This window comes from Passer domesticus, chromosome 1, assembly GCF_036417665.1.
Source record: "Passer domesticus isolate bPasDom1 chromosome 1, bPasDom1.hap1, whole genome shotgun sequence".
NCBI classification, from domain to species: Eukaryota; Metazoa; Chordata; class Aves; order Passeriformes; family Passeridae; genus Passer; species Passer domesticus.
The window spans coordinates 18,797,380-18,818,037 of NC_087474.1; the positions used below are offsets into that span (position 1 = coordinate 18,797,380).

At 36.3% G+C, this 20,658-nt stretch overlaps 1 protein-coding gene across 2 annotated transcripts in view; it reads right to left on the reverse strand.

Annotated features, from left to right (window-relative positions):
• Positions 1-20,070, reverse strand: part of MALRD1 (MAM and LDL receptor class A domain containing 1) — a 235,211-nt gene extending 215,141 nt beyond the window's left edge. For both annotated transcript variants that reach the window (XM_064408462.1, XM_064408463.1), the window contains exons 1-6: positions 19,746-20,070; positions 15,152-15,292; positions 11,127-11,221; positions 10,885-11,046; positions 6,832-6,925; positions 2,953-3,096 (exon numbers count right to left, since the gene is read on the reverse strand). In XM_064408462.1, coding sequence (XP_064264532.1) covers positions 2,953-3,096; positions 6,832-6,925; positions 10,885-11,046; positions 11,127-11,221; positions 15,152-15,292; positions 19,746-19,908 — 799 coding nt within the window. In that variant the 5' untranslated portion in view covers positions 19,909-20,070. The remainder of the gene's footprint in view (positions 1-2,952; positions 3,097-6,831; positions 6,926-10,884; positions 11,047-11,126; positions 11,222-15,151; positions 15,293-19,745) is intronic.
• Positions 20,071-20,658: the final 588 nt, after the last annotated feature.

Here is a 20,658-nt window from a genome sequence, read left to right on the forward strand (position 1 = left end):
ATTGGCCCTTATAAAAGCATTCCTACAGAGATCTAAGAAGTTCTCCATCACCTCAACAGTGCCTATTAGTTTTCAGAAATAAAAAGGCTAAATATTTTTTACTAAATATGTCAGCTCTTTCCCCTGCCTCCTGAGTCACTGAATATTTTGCTGCCTTCTGCAGCAACTACTAAAATAATAGTTTAAACAAAGACTGATTAAAGGTCTTAAGTCTGCAGATTCTGTGTTTATTTCTCTAAATAAAGCTCATCTCAAATACAAATATTACACAATCTCAAAGTGAAGGAAGAAAGTGTCATTTCACAAGAAAAATACTAATTTTTATAAAGGACCATGTTCTTTTCCTTTTATTGCCTGTTTCCTCTTTGTGTTATGTAATGATTCACACTGTAATATATTTTTGAAATTTCCTTGCAGTTAAGCTTGTAATTTCATGCCACAGCAACTAACCTTTATATAAGAAAATATTGTAGATTTAACCCAGATTTCTATATCATAAACATGAACAAAGCATCTACACCTCTATGACTACTATCTTGTGCATGAGAAATAAGCAACACTAGAAGATATGCTACCAGTTGTTTATCTAACTTCAGAGTTCTCTGATGCCATTATGTAACCAACCAATTTTATTTTCTGAGCCCAGTGATAATCAACATCCTTTTCCCTCTGCCCTTTCAAGTACTTGAATCTTTAAAAGCAGGGCAAAGAGGAGTTGACATGATTTTTTGACAAGAAAGCAAGTGCTGTACTCCAGAAAAAAACATCCTAGGAAGCATCCAGAATGATCCTGTATCCCAAAAAGCATGCTTACTCTACTTCAGGAAATTCATTTTGTGCAAGCATTGTGATTGCTTCTGCTTAATCCAATGCAAGAAACATAAACTATGGAAACTACAATGGCATATATGAAACATATATGAAAAAAGAAAAACAACAAAAAAGTACTTTCTAAACAGTATTACAGGGGAATATAAAACCACTGTAAGAACTTTTAGCACTGTAAGAACTTAAGAGAAAAAATATAGATAAATTGCCTACAATACAAAACTAGGGAAGCAAAGCAATAAAGAAAGAAAGAAAAAAGGTCTTCCAAGGACAGAAAGTATTTTATTAAATTTAGGGATACCAGCAAGGGAGGATTATTCAAAGGCTGTAAGAAATCTTTTGTTTATAAATATAATTGTTTAGACCTCTCCTATAATTTTATTTCTTACCTCTCTTCCATTTATAGAAGTAAAAGTTTTGATCAAAATCAGAATATAAAGCTTAGTCAAGCTCTATTTGCATTGCAAGTTTGAGCCCTCAAGCATGGCATCTTTGCAGTTTGCATACTATGTCTTTAGTTTATAGAACTCTTTTTTATATTCAACCTCTTCATTTCTGTCTCAACACATCTGCCTGAATAAAAATACTGAATGTATTGAGAGGTCAGCAATCACAGTTCAGATTTCTCAATACTTTTCAATGTTAATGATGAATTAAATTCTGTTGTTGTTTTGGTGCTGGTTTCTTCACACATTTTCATTTTTCTCTATGACTTAGAAGCACAGAGAATTTCCCTAAGCAGCTGGGGAAATTCAGCCTACTCAGCTGCCTGTGCATATCCATACAACAATGCCCAAGCACCTCTGCAGGAAATATTTCCAAATATATTCTCTTTCCATAGACAGTGCTTGTAATACATTCCTGTAAAAGCCCTTACAGAATTTCAATATCTTTTGGGTTCTCAATATTGCCTTGAAAGGCAAATCCATACCCATTACTAGCCCTTAAGATGTCATGTTAAGGTGTGGTACAGATACAATGACTTTAAGGGAAATTTTTCAAATAAAATCAAATGAAAAGTCTCTTTTTTGTTAGATACCAGTGAAAATTGGAAGATGATATGACTTTTCACATTTAAGGGGAAAAAATCCCCTTTGCTCTATGCTCTTGGTTATACATACCTGCAAAAATTACTTTTAACATAGTGTATCCACTCAGGCACTTTTCCTTGCTATTCAATGATAATTTGACTTATGATTACTAGACTGTATTGAAATGCATGCTAAAATTTATCTTCAAATATTTTTAAAAATAAAAACAATATCTAACATTCATTCAGCTTCTATCAATGAGATGTGCCTCATTTCTGTGGGTTCAAAGTTCAAGCAGTAATCTCCACAATATTAGCTCTTCAAAGCTGCATCACAAACTGTACTATTATGACTGGCAGTACTTGACCCCTCTGAAGGCAGTCTCAGTACACAAGGCAAACACTTAGCAGGCAAAACAATTCTGTCTCACAATAGAACACTGAGATTTACATCATTAAGCTTTCAAAAGCCTTTCCCATAAAACCATAGAGACATACTACACAGTGACTTCAAAAACAATTGATGATCTTTGCTTCTTAAAATTGAATGTGGACTAACTTTATTGATTTTAAAGGTAAGACACTATTTTCTAGAATAATTGTTTATTTACATTTGCCCTAATAAGAGGTTTAAAATCAAGTTCCAGACTATATGCTCAAGCAGAGTAGTACTACACAAGTCAAACTGCCAAGTATCAAAATCAAAACAAAACAGAAAAACACACACACACAAGGACTGGGGACATAGATGAATTTGATTTGATTTAATTTAATTTCACCAAATTCATGCACAGATCTCATACAAAGAATAAACTGGAGAATAAATCAGTTATTTGTTTATACTGGAATTCTTATGTTAAAATATTTCATGAATACCTGAAAAAAGTAATTAATTCTTACAATAAAGTATTTTATGTCTTACCAGAGGAAGTGCTCACGGTGTCATTAAACAGCCAAAACAAAACCTAAGTACAAAATACATACAAGTACTTTTTGTAGTTTTGTTCTGTTTTGACATTGAGGCACCATCTTGCCATAAAAAGCACTATATTCTTCATGACATCTATTAATTTTGAGTTAAATTAAACCCCCACCTTCACTGTTGTTGCTGGAATCCTTCAGGAAGGAACAGGAGGCAATCTTGTGCCCGGCTCGCAGCCGTGCCCCCTGAGCAGGCTCAGCTGGCTGGTCTGAGTGCCACTCACACATGCCAAGCTCAAAAATGGAAATCTGTGGTACTAAAAGACAAAGAAAAAAACAATCACTTCTTACAAAGTCATTCTTTATGAGACTATTCCCCATTAGAAAACTATGCTTGTTAAATTCCTTGGCAACATTTCTGCTTCTTCAAAATGTTGCTTCAAAAGGCCTGTGTATCTCTGATTGCTGCCCTGTACTTCAGCCTACCATCTTTACATATTCTAAGAAATCATTCCCTCAAGACAGATTATTCTTTCAAAGCAATGGAGTGCTATTTATGTTAGCCAGTCATCACAACCTTCATGAATTCAATTCCACAGAGGGAGTTGCCAGGTAACATAAAAACTGACATGTAATAATAAGAAATTCCTATTTACTTTTCCAGGGGATAGCTACAGAAAAAAAAATCACTTTTAACTGAGGTTAAACACAGCAACATCTCCACAATGCTTGTAACAGAATACTTCTTCCTAGAGACAGAAAGGTTCTGAATGCATCACTACATATTTTCAAGACCTTTCTCAGGGTACAGCATGCCTGACTAATCCAGCTGCCTTCAGCAATGGTCAGGATTTTAAGCAGGATTGCAGTGTGACAATGAAGTTCCACTTTTCAATGTTATTGCAGGGGAGAGGCAATCTCCTGGTTAAGACACATTATTAAATAGCTGTCAGGATATCTCAGGGAAAACATAGAGACTCCTAACTGTATGGAGAAAACAGGTTCAGGTTAGTTTACATAGGTGTTACTGTCTCCTTCATCTGAGAGACATTGTATTATTCACATCATTGACACCTCAGTGAAATGGGCTGTCCAGGCAGCACTGCAAACCTTTCATTTCTTCCTTCTTCTAGTGCTGAATAAATGGGCACTGTTTTTAAACCATGTGTATTGTGTGAGAAAGAGCTTGTCAAAAACTTGTTTCCCATGGAAAATGCAAAATTTCACAAGAGTCTGGAAAAGGTTTGGATTTTTTTTTATTGGTCAAATTTCAACATGCAAAAAATTGCAAATTCTTTCAAAAGGAATCAAGACTTTCTTCTAACACTTCTGAGGTACTGTTATAAAACATTTTGAATAATTCTGTGGGGTTTTTTCTTTAATTGAGGGGGTTTGTTTTGTTTTTGGTTTTTTTTTGTTTGTTTGGGGATTTTTTGTTGTTGGGGTTTTTTTGGTTTGTTTTTTTTTTTATTTTTTTGGGGGGTTTTTTTGTGTGAAAATATCCATTCTCTAGCTCTTAATGCCACAGCATTGAGACAACTGTCAGACAACAGTAAGATTAGTATTTTGGATTTTCTGACTCCCATCCCTAGATGTAGCAGTTCATCTCAAATACCTGCTTCTGAAATATTAAAGCCTATGTCCTTGCAGGATTAGAATTAGCTAAGGAATTAAGTTCAAGATTTTCTCAGTTGAACTATTCATATTGGATTTTTGTCAAAATTTATACATTATAGTAATACGTAAACAATTATTTCAGTTTTGCTGAAAAAAACCCATATATTTGCAGTGAGGCTTTGTCACTTCTGCATTACAAGTGATTTAAGGAGAACAGAAGCCTTATCCTCCCTTATAGCATTCCACTTTCATGCCTTGGAGCTCTTTTCTTTCATCTCTATATAGAGATCAGGACAGTCTTAGCAGGGTTCTTCACATATATAATTGTTTGGAAGCTGAGAGGGAATTCTGCAGAGCAGCCACTTGGATAAGAAGATGAAGCCTTTGAACAGAAGGTATTCTAAAGGCATAATTAAAGGAGATTTTGCATTTTGTGTGTTTCAGAAAACAACTTCATATTTTCTATTTTACAGCCAAAGTTTTTTCTCTGCAGCCCATGATCAAATGTATGATAAAGACCTGTGGGGGTTTTGAGTGATAACAAACTATTTCGCAGCTGTTGAGGAAACTACAAACTGTAAAGTATCTTAAATTGCTATACTGAAGATAGGGTTTTAGTTGCATTTTTTTCAATGCATTAAGATTAGTCTTTAGCAGAACTGGACAACAGACTGAATTGGAGCAGTTTGGGAGACAGGAGAGGGACAGAAGGGAAGAAAGAACCGAAAGCATAAGAAAATTACTTTTATATTTAAACATCAGAGTTTGCATCAAGAAACTCCTGAAAGCACAAAAATTAAAGATATTTTACTCACAACCCTAAAATCATAGCCATGCTAATGAATACAAATGCCCAGGTCATCTCTTTTGTGCATTTGTTCTGGGATTAAAAATGATGAGGAGTACATTAAAAATGCAAGTTTTAACTAGGGATTTCATGAAATTAAAGTGGTTTTCATTAAAAGTCTACTTTTACAGACATTCCAAAAGGACTAAAAAAAAAATTATTTCAAATTCAACCAACCATTAGTCTGACCTTTTGTTTTAATTACTGGAAAATGTTCAGTAGTAACATTTCTCTTTCAGGGAGAAAATTAAGCTTTTTTGACCCTGTTTTTTTGGCTGCTGTGAGCCATTTAGATGTTACCTAATGAAGTTGACTTCTCATAATGAGGAAACACAGGATAAGAACTTGCTCTTATTAGAATATACCCGAGGCACTTAACAGTGCAGCAGCTGAATCTGTAAGCCACAGCATGGAGTTTAACAGCTGCCATGTAAGGTAATTTTTACACCTGGATTTATAAGATATGGTGAAAACATACACCAGTTTCCCTTTTTAATTCTTCCATCTCTTTGAAACACTGTTTCATCTCATAGCTGAGTTTTTTTGGGTTTTGGTTTTTTTCTTTAGAAGAACTTTGTTGAAAAACAATGTATTTTTACAAACAGATCTCCCATAGCAACTGGTTAAACAAGTACATAGATTTCTAGAATTATAGAAATCTAAATATATATGCCTCTTGGCATTATTAAATTAGGGTTTGTATCTTGCTTTTAATGTGATCTGCTTGAAATTGCTTAGCACTCTAACAGATTGATATCCCTGTGCCTCTCTTTTCAACAGCTTTTTCCTACAGGGAAATCTAGAGAGCATTATTTAGGAGTATGGTACACACAAAACCAACCATGTAACCTAGCTTGGTTTGTGTCAAACACTGCTTTTAATATCTCAAGTTAAGTTTTAAGTCTAAACCCTCTGTGTCCATGCCAAGAATAAAAGAAAGAAAAACAAAGGAGGTGCTTCGAATCAGAACTGCACTCACCTGAGGATGTGACAGAGGTGCCAGAGAGCAATACTCTTGTGTAATACAGAGCAGCAAGCAACTGAATTTATGCTAGGATGGGTAGCACTCCTTTTCCATGAAAATACAATGGGTTGAAAAGGGAAATAGGAAATGTTTTGCCGAAGAATCCTGACATGCAGGGATGGTCTGACTGCAGAGATGACCAGCCTGACATTGCAGCTCTTGGATGTAGCAGAGCAGAACAGCATAACCCCACTGCACAGCTGAGGATCAGGACCTTCTTGCATTTAGAAATACATGAGTGCATTGGGAATCTTCTTAGTCAGCTCCAAAGCTTTGCCTGAGCTGGCTGAACATATCACTTCTTCAGCCAAAACCAGTAGATCTTTTTTACCCACTGAGCCCTACATTTATAATGTATCAGATTTCCTAAAGTATTGTCTTTCTTTGTAATTGTGTTTAGATGTGAAAAGACAGGTGGTTGTTTAGGGAAATGAAAATGAGCCAAATGAAAATACTTACAGAGTTAAAAAAGCCTTTGAATAGCAAAACAATTCTGTTGTCATTTCTCTTCTAATCCAAGGAAAAGACAATGTAAATTGGCTCCTGAAAAACAGATATTCTTACCATGTGCTATAGAACATCCTTCACTAAAGGTAATATCATCAATGGCAACACTTTCACCTTGTCTCTGGGTCTCCACCATCCCCAAAAAGATAACCTAAAGAGATTAACAGCAAATCAACAAGAAACACAGTTTATCAGTGTCATAGACAAACCAAAAAACTACACAACATATGCGAGTCAAGTCCATGGAGTATCTATTGGAAATATGAGAACTCTAATCACACATTTAACAATTTTGGAGGATTATCATCCTGGCTTTTTGACACACCTGTGGCTTTTTCACCTGAGCACATATAGGTAGTCCAGTCATCTAACTCAAGATTAAAGTAGAATATAACAGGAAGGATCTGAAAATCATAATAAAATGCCCTAAAATCTAAACAAGGATCATGACAGTTAAAGAATAGAACACAAAGGATTTTGTGTTTTATCAAGCCATTATTTCACCAGAGACTGGAAATATGAATATTTTCTGGTTGATTTTAGAATTTCTCAAAAGCATGGAGAAAAGTCAGAGCAAAACCCCATTATTCAGAAGTCTTTCATCACATTTTTAGGCAAAACAAACCTGGAGGAGTACTTGGTTGACAATTTTTCTGCTCTAATGTTACAACAATATTTGGGGTTTTTTTTCCCCCACCAAAGTCTTCTATACACAAGAAGTTACAAATATTTTACTTTTCCATATTAAGGGCAGATTTCAATCCACATTTGTAAATGCACAGACTATTACACATTTTCTGCAGTGGTGTACAAGGGAACTGACTGATCAATCTCAGTCCTTGGGAAAACACAACAACATACCAATCAAAACAACCTAACAAATCAATCTTATGAATAATGTTCCTTAAAATATTCCCTAGCCACCTCTTGAGATGAAACAGTTCCAGGATTTTCCAGGGTCTTGGAGGCACAATCTTCCTAGAGGTACATTCTAGCTCTTATTAAGGAATTCACAGTGTTAGCAATAATTTTTCAAGCATTACCTCGAGAGTTCAGCAACAATATTGTGCATAGTTTAACAGATTGATGCAGAAAACCCATAAATTACCAAGAACTGAATTTTTTTTTTTTGCTGTACAAGATGACACAACTTATCCAATGATATGACCATTATGTTATAAATTGGAATTTTTTGAGGGGTGTAATCTTTTGTCTTTTGTTTGTTCTACTGAACCTGCAGTTGGCTTGCACAAGAATGGCAGCCATATCACATTAAAAAAGATATTTATGTGAATGAAATGCAGCATCTTGGAAATTTGCTCATTTGATTTGTTTCAGAAAACAGTATTTTGAATTTTTGAATTCTGCTGCAATTCTATGTGTAGTTAATGTGTACTTTCATGACATCACCACAAGAAGGACAAATAAGTTCCTAAAAAATATAGTGCGCTATTTTAAAATTAGAAACACCAGAATATTATTTAATATCAAGAATTTGACAAATATTTTACCTTTGCACAGTGATGTTTCATTTTGAACTCAAAATTTAGTTATTAATAACTTCATTTTAAATATATATCTACTTATACCTTACAGTTAGGGTTTCATAGTCAGATTTTATTATATAATGAGAAAAAGTGATTTAGAAAATGCTAAAGAGGGACTAGCTCACTTTTCTGGAGCAAAAGCAGAGGCTGCTTCAAGTTCATATTTGACCAGAGCACACAAACTCTGTGTGAACCTGTGTTTCCTCAAAACTCATGAACAGTCTCTCACCTTCCCCACTTCCAGAAGATAATATTACTAGATGCTTCCACAAGCTGCTTTTGTGTCTAAAAAAGATTACCCAGGCTTTATCTGGTGCAGATACCCAGCTGACCTTCCCTAAGTTCAGTGCAATAATAACCAAAGTGACTCATGCCCAAGTTTACTCCAGAAAGGAGCCATTCCGTTTTCCTTTTTTCCTTCTCACACAAAGTCTAGAGCACTTTAGCACACAGGCCAGTAACAAAAAAATAGTCTTTCTGGCACAATTTGCTCATAAGTGCAGTGATATTTATCTATGCAATATCTGTGAGCACCAGATCAAGTGAACATTGCAGCTCCATTAGTGGCATGGAAGGGGCAGTGGGATTGCAGGTGGGATCAAACACGAGCTGGGCTGACTCCACAGCGCAGCCACAGGAGCAGATTGCAGCACAGCAGCAAAGCACAAGGTAAAACAGGAATCAAGAATAAAGACACAAATGAGCCCCAAGCCTAAACCCTTTTCCTTAATGAAGCCTCTGAGACAGATATTTGTTCTCAGTTAATCAGAGGAAAAGTAGCTTGGAGAAAATAGCATGATACCATTCTCCAAAACTCAGCCAAAACAGATATACTGACCTTTCTGCTTGCTCAGAAGTTAAACCACTGTCAATCCCTGCATTTCAGACCTCCATAAAATGGAGATTTTTAAATGCCAAACTAAATTCTGTATTCTATACATATAATCCAGACTCTTAATAGTAAGAGACATAAGTGTTAAATAGTTAACATCAAAACGAGCAAAGAAAACAATCAGTGGAGATTCAGAGGTAGATTTTAACTAAAATCTAATTTCAAATGTGTTTTTAAAATTGAAAAAAGTACTAAAGCACCCTATTTCAAAGTGATTTGTACATCCAAATAAAAATTATTCGTCTCCCATCATTTTTTCCCCATAGAAACATTAATAATCAAAACTTTATCTTGAAAAATGCCCTGTAGGCTTGTCACATAAAACAAGAAGAGCAAAAGGGCAAGTGAATTGTATGACAGTGATATCTTGCAAGTTGTCACTGGAGCAAAATGTGCAAACAGAAGAAAATTTGCTCAGCTTCAGACTCTAGGTTTTGTGAGGTTCTGAGCTGTGTTTCTCAAGTCAATTGTAATGATTATTGCAGCAAGTTTGACACCAGCCTCTTTAAAACTGGACTCTGCCCGTCAGTTCACTTGATAGAGGCCAAAGGATAACCAGGTTTGCAAGCAATAATCTAATTAGGATTGGACCTAACAATTCAGAGGAAGTAGATGACATATTATATTAACCATTCTCAGACTCAGTCAGTTTTCCACGTAATACAAATTATGAAAAAATAAATCTAGAAGGGAGACCTTCCAATACAACCTCAGATTGCTATACATGCACTCTTATCAGGTAGAGGTAAGTTACTGATCAATAACAACATTGATACTTGTGTTGAGTTGGGTACAGGTATTTTGCAATATACATTCTCAGAAGAGTTGAGTAGGCCAGTATTACTTCAAAAATCAAGATCCTGTTGGATGCTTTAGCACAATATGGAAACCAAGTAATTATGTTACTCATTTGGTTTATGGAAACGAGGTTGAGCTGCCATGCCTTCAGGTTTGCATGCTAAGCAACTTCGCAGTAGCTGCTGTAGCAGAAAAGGCCTCTCATTTTCTTCTCTGCTCCCCACTTTCTCTCCAGTATTATGCATAGCAGTGGGTGTACATCACCCACAATATTATAGCCCTAAGTTACATTTATTGTGCTAATATTTTTTTGTAAATGCACATGCAAAAACATTTAAATAGCCTATGATATTTGCATTGCTTTTCAGTACCTTTGAGCAAAATTAAACCATTTGCATGTGTTCTGTGACAAAGGTTCAAAGCTGCAATTAATAGTTAAATACAGTGTTTGTAACCTGCAGTACCCCTGTAAAACAGTATCTCATAGTATAAAATGCAGTTTCCTATATAAATGAATCCTTGAGTTTATCAGTCCAGCTGGACCAAGGCTAAGAGAATGCTGTATTGAAAGTTAAGAACCCAAGTACCTCACCTCTATGGGCTGGTAGATAATTTACGGCTTAGTAGGACTGTTTTATTTAAGACACATGCGCAGTTTACGCAAAGTTGGGTGTCAGTTTTAACACCATTAAGAGTTAAGAACAAGCTGTACTTGTTCATGCAAACTGTGATTGCAAGATGGCTTTTTTCTCGTTTACCTCATGATAGTGCCTTCTTTTCAATTACAAAATATTTAATGCTGACCTATTAAAAAGACCCACCATTTACAAACCATTTAAGAAGTGTCCTTTACAGTAACCTCAATTTACTAACCTGAAACTTTTCGGTGCTATTGATTGTAATGGTATTTATGTTCCACTGATTTCGTAGTTCTCCTGAAACTTGCCAAATATTTGTAACAGTATCTTCAGAGAGCTTTTGAAACCCCACCATTAATGTTCTGCTCATTTGACTGATCCAATAATGGAATCTAATCTAGGAAAAAAAGAAGGTATGATTATTCCAGGGAAATACTATGGCAAACAGTGTAATACAAAGAATGTACACCAAAATACCTGGCAAAGGTGTTCTTCATCAGTTGGAAGGAAAACACTTGTCCTTAAAGCTGCAGAAGAGGATTGCATTTCAGAGGACAATGAGAGGAAATAAGCTATTGAAACGAATAAAAATAGAAAACTTAGAAGTCAGGAAAAAAAACCAACAATAATACAAGGAGAGCAATATGCACAGGTATAAATTAATAACTAAAAAGCCAACTGGAATTGTTTCTCCAGAAAAGATTAATAGCACTTGTAGCCATTGTGATCCAAGCTTTTTTCAATGTTCAATATGTCATGGTATTGCTCCATGTTCCAGCTAAAATTTTAAGTAGGATTCCAAAATGTTTCATGTCGTGATGTCTTGAATACTCAATATTTTGGGACAAAGAGAAACTAATGTTGATTCAAAGACTTTAAGCTCCAATGATTGAGTACATATCATATTTTATACCCAAACGTCCAACTGCTGCAAACAATACACATTTGTCATGACAGTTCAGGTCTTTGAGGAGATGGTGGAACATGGGAGAGAAGACTGTGGTGTTTTTATAGGTTGAAATCTGGTGGTGTCTGGGTACTGGCTGCTTGGAAAATTGCCTTGAGAGAAAGATGTGGTGCCCCTGTATATTCCCTATATAAAAAGTTGTCTTAGTAATTTCAAAGCTCCCATTAAAGACACCATTATTTTTCATTTACAAAACAAGTCCTTGCTTCACTTGAAAGTGTAACAGTTCAAGAGGAGTCAGTGAACTATAGTTGTTGCCATGCCCTTTGACCAATGATGTCTCTTCCTGGCAATATTGTTTCGGACCTTATGACAGATGGAAGGCAACCACCCCATTTCAGGATATCAAATATTGCAAGTTAAAATTTGGCTCTTCCTGAACACAAACATTTCAGAGATGTTAGATGCTAAGGATACAAGATGAAAAATAAAGAATAGAAAAACACTCGCTCCATTTTTAATTATTTTTCTTCCTTTCTCTTCTCTTTCCCTTCCCAAACTCCAAACAATGCCAAGTAACTTGTCCTCTGACATTAACATGCTAATGAAGGGAGGAAGATGAAGGAGAAAAAAGGCCAAGCAGGACTAAAGAAAAAAAAGTCCTAAAAATAAGTATTAGTACATTCACCAAATATCAGAGGATAGATCAAACATCTAACTACTTAATTTATTAAGCTATCCACCATGACCTTTCATCCTTGTGTGGAACTGGGAAGCCCCTGATGAAGCAGCACCAGCCCAGCTCAGGGCTGGAGCCAGCTGAGCAATCCCCCACAGAGGAGCATTTTGCAGCCTGCTACCAGGGCAGTGGCCATGCTGCCCCCAGGTTTTAGACCTTTCCTGGCTGCTCAGGCAGCACTTTCAAAGCCTGCCAGCTGCAAGGGTACTGCTCCTACCCACAGCAGATGGCTTGGTGTCTCTGTCCCTGACTCCAATCTGTTCCATTGGATGTTAGCTTCCATGAAATTTTGAAATTTTTTTCTTTTAGTTCTCTAAAGGTGAATGTGTCTAAGAGTAAAAAATTTATTTTTCACCTGCCACAGGAATTTTAAGTTTTACACAGATAGGGAAGAAATGCTAATTTTAAGAAATTCTTTGAACAGTCATTTCACATTACACCTTTGCATAGAGAATAGTTTCATCTAGAAAAATCAGGTTATGGACTTTTTTGGGGTTCTTTTGAAGTGGTTGTCACTGTTTTGTTCAATTACTTTTTCAGTGAAAAAAAAAGATCCACGAGAGACAGACCTAATAAATATTTTGGGTTCTGGTAAATGATTACATAAATCTTCAAAGGAGTTAAATTTACCAAGGGATCTTTGCTTTTCTGCTAATGTGTGTGTTTTATCCTGATGGCAGGAAGTCTTCCTTTTAACACTCTACCACTGAGCATACTCTGCTCAGTTGTCACGACAGAGAATAATTTCTGGGTTTTAAGCAGGAACCAACATAAAACTGATTACATAGTCTGTCGAGTCACCAGCAGTGGGAAAACTCTACTCACTGCCATAAGACAGATATTTTCTAGGCAATTAGAATCAGCATTTAGAAAATGAAAGTGCAGTTTAGACATTCTCCAGGAAGAAAAATAGAAGCAAATTAATACAATGCATGTAAATCTCCTCAGCTATTCAGTTCACTGATCTGAGTACACAGCCTCTCAGAAAGCTGAATAGCTACAAGTATTTGAGCTTCCTGCTACCTGAACAAAATAACATAGATTAACATGACCACTGCACAATTCGGACCTGGCAGATACAACAGTGACTGAAGGGCCAAAACAAGCAAATGTGAACAATACAGGTGACTGAACAGTTTGCTTCATCTGCAAGAAATACTTCAGTTGATGATTCTCAATCTGTTTCTGGCTTTGGCTGTCTGTATAAGTTACCTTTTTCCTTCACCATTTTTTTAATGATTATTAGTGCATCATTCTGGCATTTGCTGCATCTTGATGTGGTGTGTACTACCAATCATGCACAAATTCTAGAAACTTCAACTAAAGCAAGACTGCTGCCTGGCTAACCTATCTTGATTCTAGCCAAGAGTTTGCTATATTTGAATTTCATTATACTTTTGGGGTACCATGAAATTAAAATACAGCAAACATTTACTCTTTTACTTTTCTTAATGTGGTTTTTAATGAGAAAGACTTTATTATTTTAAACAATTTCACAACTTGCATATTGAAATAAAGCTTGTGTTTTAAAAAAAAAAAAATTGGTAGCTGCTCACATTTTTGTGGTAACATTGATTTAAATTAACACTTATTTATGAGCAATCTTGTTTTTGGAAGAATAATACACACAGCAGGATGTGCTTCTGAGATACACACAAGGCAAAAACCGAAGTTGCTAAAAGCACATCAGATATATAAAATTTCTTAATTGCAAATTATCATGAGAATTGTTCACTGTGAAAGCGGAACTTGGAGGAAAACCTAGAATGTGGGTTTTGGTTGCTGTTTTCTTCAATAAAAAAATTAAATTTGGGTTTCATTTTCATGTGCTGATTTCTAAGCAAGTTTTCCATACATTCCCCTTGAAACCACCAATTTATACTCATTGTTATTGGGAACTTCTACCTGTTTGATGGTTCATGCAATGTGTAGGAGATGCTACTTTAGAACAGTGCGGATTTCCACACTCCCAGATCATCACAGTTTGGGAATGGGCTGTAAAGCACATGGGCTAATCTCAACACTTGCATCCCAATTAGGATTCTTTTCTTGTACATGTTCCAGCATTGCATGCCTGCCTTCAGGTGCCCACCATGAGGGCTTCCAAAGCACTGCTTGTGGCCAGGAGGGATGAGAGGGTGTGGGTGGAGGTGAAGGGAGAGAGAATAACAGAAAATATGGAGAAAATAACTAAACAGCTTTTGTATTACAGTATGTATCACAGAAGGAAAAGCAAGGTTAATTTGGCCATAGGACAAGTATAAACTTTTATCTGAGGAATTACTCAGAGAAAATGAATTACTTAGTTGAGAGACACTCTTCAAGGTAAACTAGAATTGTGAGAAGATTTAGAAAGAAGCTGGCTCAAAAACAGACTATCAAAGCTTATCCTGTCTCCAAATACAGTATCCTCTTCTCTCAAAATATCTGGAGTAGTAATATTAGCCACAGATGATAGATACATACATTCCAGGCATTTACCAGTCCAAGAAAGCATTAAAACACGTCTCAAATTTTCTAAACTTTGCAATCATCAAGACTGTATTTATCACCTAATATCTCCAAAACAAGTAAAGATCACTCTGGAAGGTAAACACATTTTTTGAAACTGATTACTTTCTCCTCTATGATAACAAGATTTTTTTACTGAAATACTGGTTTTCTCCTCCCCTTTCCCTCTGGAATTCTGGGTTATTGTAATTAAAATCACCTTAAAACAAAGACACAAGTGCTCAGAAAACATGAGGCAGAATATAATTGAACTATCAAGAAATTACCAGGATTTAGTAAATTAAATAGAAAACTACATCATTTGTAGGACTTCATGGTTTCCCAAAAGCACATGAGGAGTCTTACCACTCTCATTCCCATTGTGGTCAGAGTATGGTGGTCCCATCTCAGATTGACCATTTCTTCTTATCCAGCCAGGCTGTAAATTGAATTCAGGAAGAACTTTGCATAGATTGTTTTCAAAATCACAGTTGTTCCAGGAGGAATCTGGATTGAAGCAAACAAACAAAAAATTGAAATCTTAAAAACAGAAGCAAAAGGATATTTTTTTCACCATCTCTTGCTGTTTAGTTGACATACAGAAACATTCTGAACAGTGTTTCTGGAAAAAAAAGTGAGAAACACCAGAATGTTTAAATCCTGAACAAAGAAAAACAGTGCAGTAGAAGAGAGATGACTGAGAATGAACATTGGGAAAAAACCCCAAATAATCAACCAAGTCCTTCCTTCACCAAACCAAATCCAAACTCATCCATTTATATTTAATTACTATAATATATGCTGTTTTCATCACAACTATATGTATAGTTACCTTTCTGTAAGAAAATCTCCAAGCTAGTATAGTTCATATGCAAAGATTTTTTTAAAATACACTGCAGCTCTAACGTGAAGAATTTGTCAAGTTCTTGCATAGAAAAACAAAAAAATAACACCAGGATGTAATCAGAAAGCAAAATTTGCCTTTTTTTTTTTTTTAATTCCACATAATTCAAACAAGAGACACAATGAACCCTCAGAATGGCGTAGTGTTTCACTTGCCTTTCCTCTTTCTTCCAGTACATGTTACAATGTGGTGAGGAAGGAGCATTTTCCCCCTTCCAGGTACCCCTCTAGAGCAGTGGAGGGTGGGAAAGGGAGGCAGAACACCCTTATGGCACCAAACCCAGTTTGGTGTATGAGTTCATTCAGGCAGTTTGAGGTAGGTATGGGACCAGATCAATAACTGTGTACTGGGCTGGAGGGACAGATGTTGGTTTTTGCACAGGTGTCCAACAGCCCTTTATGTATCACATCCAAGCTGAATGGAAGTGCCTGGATGTGCTTGACAGGCTGGACATCCCCATTCCTTGAAGCACTTCGTGTAGTGGTCGAAGGGTTTAATTAAAAAGAATTCTAAGCAGATGCTGCTGTAAAGAACAAACTTATTGCAACCCCAGCCCAAGCAGAGTGGCCAGTACGTGGCACTGCCTCCAGATTTTGTGTCCTATGTGTTAATTCTCAGTTCCCCTGCCCTTTGTCTTACACAGCATGGGAAGGTGGATAAGACCCTGCCTTCTGATTGGGACTATGGTTAGACACAGGAGCTACAATGCCTTCACACTCCCTCTCCAGCTGGTGCCCACTCCAGGGCCCTCATAATGCTTTTGGTCAAGTCTGCATTATCATAATTCACTGTTCATTTTAAATAAAGTTGCAACTGCAGCATTGCAGAACACTACGATATTCAATTTCATTACTTTCATATTCATATCAGTTTTCTGCAACAATTAATTACAAGGTGAGGGGAAAATAGAAATAATTCACACAAGCATTCCAGACTCAAGTTAATGTGCAGATTCACTGAGTCATCAACCCACTTTTTATTACTGCTTCTTTTCCTTAGATCTTTAAGTGGCTAAAAGGCATGTCAGAGGTTCATCAAAAGCACTAACACTACTGAAGTGTGACATGACATGAGATGCACCAAATCACACTCAATATTTCTTCAGCAATTTTCTCATACCTGAAAAAACAATTGCAAATTAATATCCATGAAATAGCAAGAATTGTACCACTTTAAATTAAAAAAAATAAGAATTCATCATTATTTTCCAAGGCAATATTAATTTTCACAGAAAATATAACTTCAAAGCAAACCAATGTAAATTTGCTGGAAGATAGATTTACAAAGGTAAAGTCACTGTATAGAAAGGAAAAGTTCAGAAGGAAGAAATGTGTGGGATTTTTTAGATAATTTTTGCTGAGTTTTCTGTGGGGGAAAAAAAAAACTCCAAACAAACAACAACAAAAAAAAAAATCTAAAATAACTCCTAGAAAAAATTCCAAGTCTCACAGGAGGAAGAGACTACACTTAAAACTTCTATTTCAAGTGGGCATGTTTAAAAAGTCTGTTTGGGATATTCTGGGAAAAAAATATATAAGAGTATTTAATTATCATTCATTTCTTGGCAAATATTTTGCAGTATGAAGACCAAATGAACAATAAAAACTGGAATTCCAATTTTTATATATTTTTACTGCAGAAGCTTCCTTTAATCTGAGCAAAGCCCAGAGAAAAGAGCAGGAACCCTTCACCAACATGAGACCGGGAGCTGAAACCTAAGCAGAAAAATACTTTTGCAATAATCCCAAGTCCCAAGAGAGAGTGACAGCAGGACAAATCTTCTCGTCTGACAGCTGACTTATCTCCTGAAGTAATCCAGACCATTATCCAAGCAGTCCCAGCATGCAGCCTGTCCCTCAAAGCCTTGTTCTACCCCTCTGGCATTCAATTGAAATGCAAAATAATTTCATATTTAGGGCTTTTACAGAGTCCATAGGCTCTTTTATCTATATTAGTCTTAGGAGAAACCTTTAATTCTCTACTTTCATATAAACATTTTTCTGTAGTTGCATTCCCTCAACAGACAAGTGTAAAAAGCCACCATAAAAGATAATGGAAGAATGCACCTCTTGTTCCATATTCTGCAGGCACAATAGAAAATGCTGCCTGGAGTAAATGCCCTTTCCAGGGAAACCAAGACCAAGCACAATGAGGATTTTAAGGCTATGCAGTGGAACTTAGCATACCCACCTCTTGCGCCAGTGATAAAAATATATCCTCACCTGAGATGTGTTAGACATGTCAGGGAATTCAACAGGCATTTCAGCCATTTCCATTTAATACATTTTTGTACAGCACAGGAAACTTACAAAAATGTACTGATATCCAATACAGTCCTAATAATTGTCTTATTTGCAGGGAAATAAAAACCAGGTATCCTAAAGCTCATTCTAGACTCCTGCTCCAAACAGACCTCTTCATCCTATTTGGATATAACAAGAAATCCTATCAGAGGAAGAAAATCTTTATGTGGTTGGACACAAAATTGTAATTTGAAGAACCTGGATTTAAATTACTGCTCTTACAGATTTCAGATGAATTCAGTGTGGACAGATAGATACAGGCTCATCTAAAGACCATCTGTTTTAAATTTAAACTGAAATTTGAAAATCCCAACAAAGATGGTAGCTTTCTTTGTTGCATAGTGAGGAGAAGAACTTAGATAAGATTTCTAGTTAGAATTAAAATTTTTGATAAATCCAAGGTCTTCTTTGGACTCAGAACAAAAATCCTCAAGGAGAAGAGATGCCTTATACATCTGTCCTGGTTTCAGCTAGGGAAGAGTTAATTTCTTCTCAGTAGCTGTTACAGTGCTGTTTTGGATTCAGAATGACAGTGGCGTTGATAACAGGCTGATGTTTCAGTTTCTTGCTAAGTCATAGATACCCTATGGCAAGGACTTATTTTTCCCTTTGCCTCATGCTGTGCCAGTGAGGAATTTTCCGGGCTGGCCCAGCTGATGGGAGCCTGGTGCTGACAAGGCTCTAGGTATGGCCTGCATATGGGCCATGCACTTCAGGATTAGACTCAGTGATCCTTGTGGGTCCCTTCCAACTCAGAATATTCTGTAATTCTGTAAAAAATAAAAGAAAACCACCAAAACTGGGGGAAGGGGGAGCATAGCTGGGAAGGGTCATGCGCACTATACAAACTGGGGGCAGTTAGCTGGAAGCACAGCTGATCAGGGGAGGTTTGGCACCACTCAGAGAGTGGCCAGCAATTGTATTGTACATTAATTGCATTTTTTCCTTTCTGTTATCATTATTATTTACCATTAATATCCTTACCATTGTTTTATTTTACTTTATTTTTGTTTTCAATTAATCGACTCTTCTTATCTCAACACACAACTTTTACTACACTTCTCCTCCCCATTCAACCACAAGCAAGCAACTATGTGGTGCTTCATCTCCAGCTGGGCTTAAAAACATGACGTGAAATTATTTGCAGCAGCATTTTGTAGTACAGTATTCAAGAAATACTAGAATTCTGATGCAATTTTCCTTTTAGAATAGCAGTTAAAATTCACTCTCTCCACTTAGATCAATTCCTTACAGAAAATAGCATAAATTGTGTTTGTAACCAATGCATGCGACAAAGATGAAGCTAGGATAATCAGTTGCTAATCAGTTCATGAATTCAAGGAAAGTTCCACCCTTGTCTAGACAAAAAAAAAAAAAAAAAAAAAGGTTCTATCCTATACCTTGGTCTAGGTATTTTGTATTAAATCTGAATTCTATCAAACAGGTTTCTCACAAATTAAGGGGAAAAGTATTACTTGCTGAATCTTCATTGAATTTGGATGAGGAAATACTTGTTTTGTGACTTAATACCCATATGAAGATTCATGAGAATGTTGCACTTCACAAATGTTGAAACAGACATAAAGCATGAAAAATCAAACTGCAGCTGGAATAAGGTTTTCTTTAAAAAGAGGGTAAAAAACATAAAATACAATTTCCATTTTTTAACACAAAAACATGCCCCCTATTTCTCTCTTCTGTCACATTCGGTTACCAAACTGTATCACACTTCTGCTAAGGCCACCAGACTCACCTTGTTGCTCATCACTGCTGTCTCCACAGCAGCTGGTGGAGATGCACACTTCTCCAGGTGCAGCAGAAGAGCCATCCCCACGCTGGCATCCACTTGTTGTGGGTGACTGAGTGTCCACCAGAGCAAAGCAATACAGCACACAGAAAAATAGGAGCCTGCTCATGGGCTGTGCTACTATCCGAGCCTTCACTGGGAAAATGATTACTGAAAGTGCCTAGTACTGCTCATGAAGTGCCTTTGACCAAGCTGTGTTTACACACATCTCTCTGGGAGATGGTTTTAGAGCCTCAGTTTCTTAATCTGAAGCTTACAGGAAGTATGGCTGCTGCAAAGCAGTGACTTTCAACCTGATGTGTCTTAGGATAATATTTAACTGAATACAATATTTTATTACTAAAAATATTGGCACATGCTATGAAAGTCAACTGTATATCATTAACTTACTGATTGGATTTATTGCTCAGTGGTTTGAAAATATATTAGATAAGAAAACAACAGGAAAACAGGGTAGAATTACTAAATGACTAACATCCACAAAGACCTCTATTTACTCAGAAGGAGTTTACAAATGTTTACAAAATCGATGAAAAGTTTGTACATCGAATGCAAAAAAAAAAGTAGAGAAATTCAAATTTCAGTTGATTTTGCATCAAAGGGATTGCAAATCAGCACACTGACTTCTGTCTCTCACATGTCACCGTCGTTTGAATGAGAATGTTTCAGTAACGCCTTTCACGGTATTTCAATGTTTCACCAAACCACAGTGGTCATGGCCACAGCTTTAGACCAGTGCCTCAAGGACCTTCAAATTAAGGAGGGGGACTTGGAGATCCAAACAATCAAAAAAGCCAACCTTATGAGTGAATATTGAATCAACTTGTTTCATTCAGCCTAGCATCACATGAAATCAGGG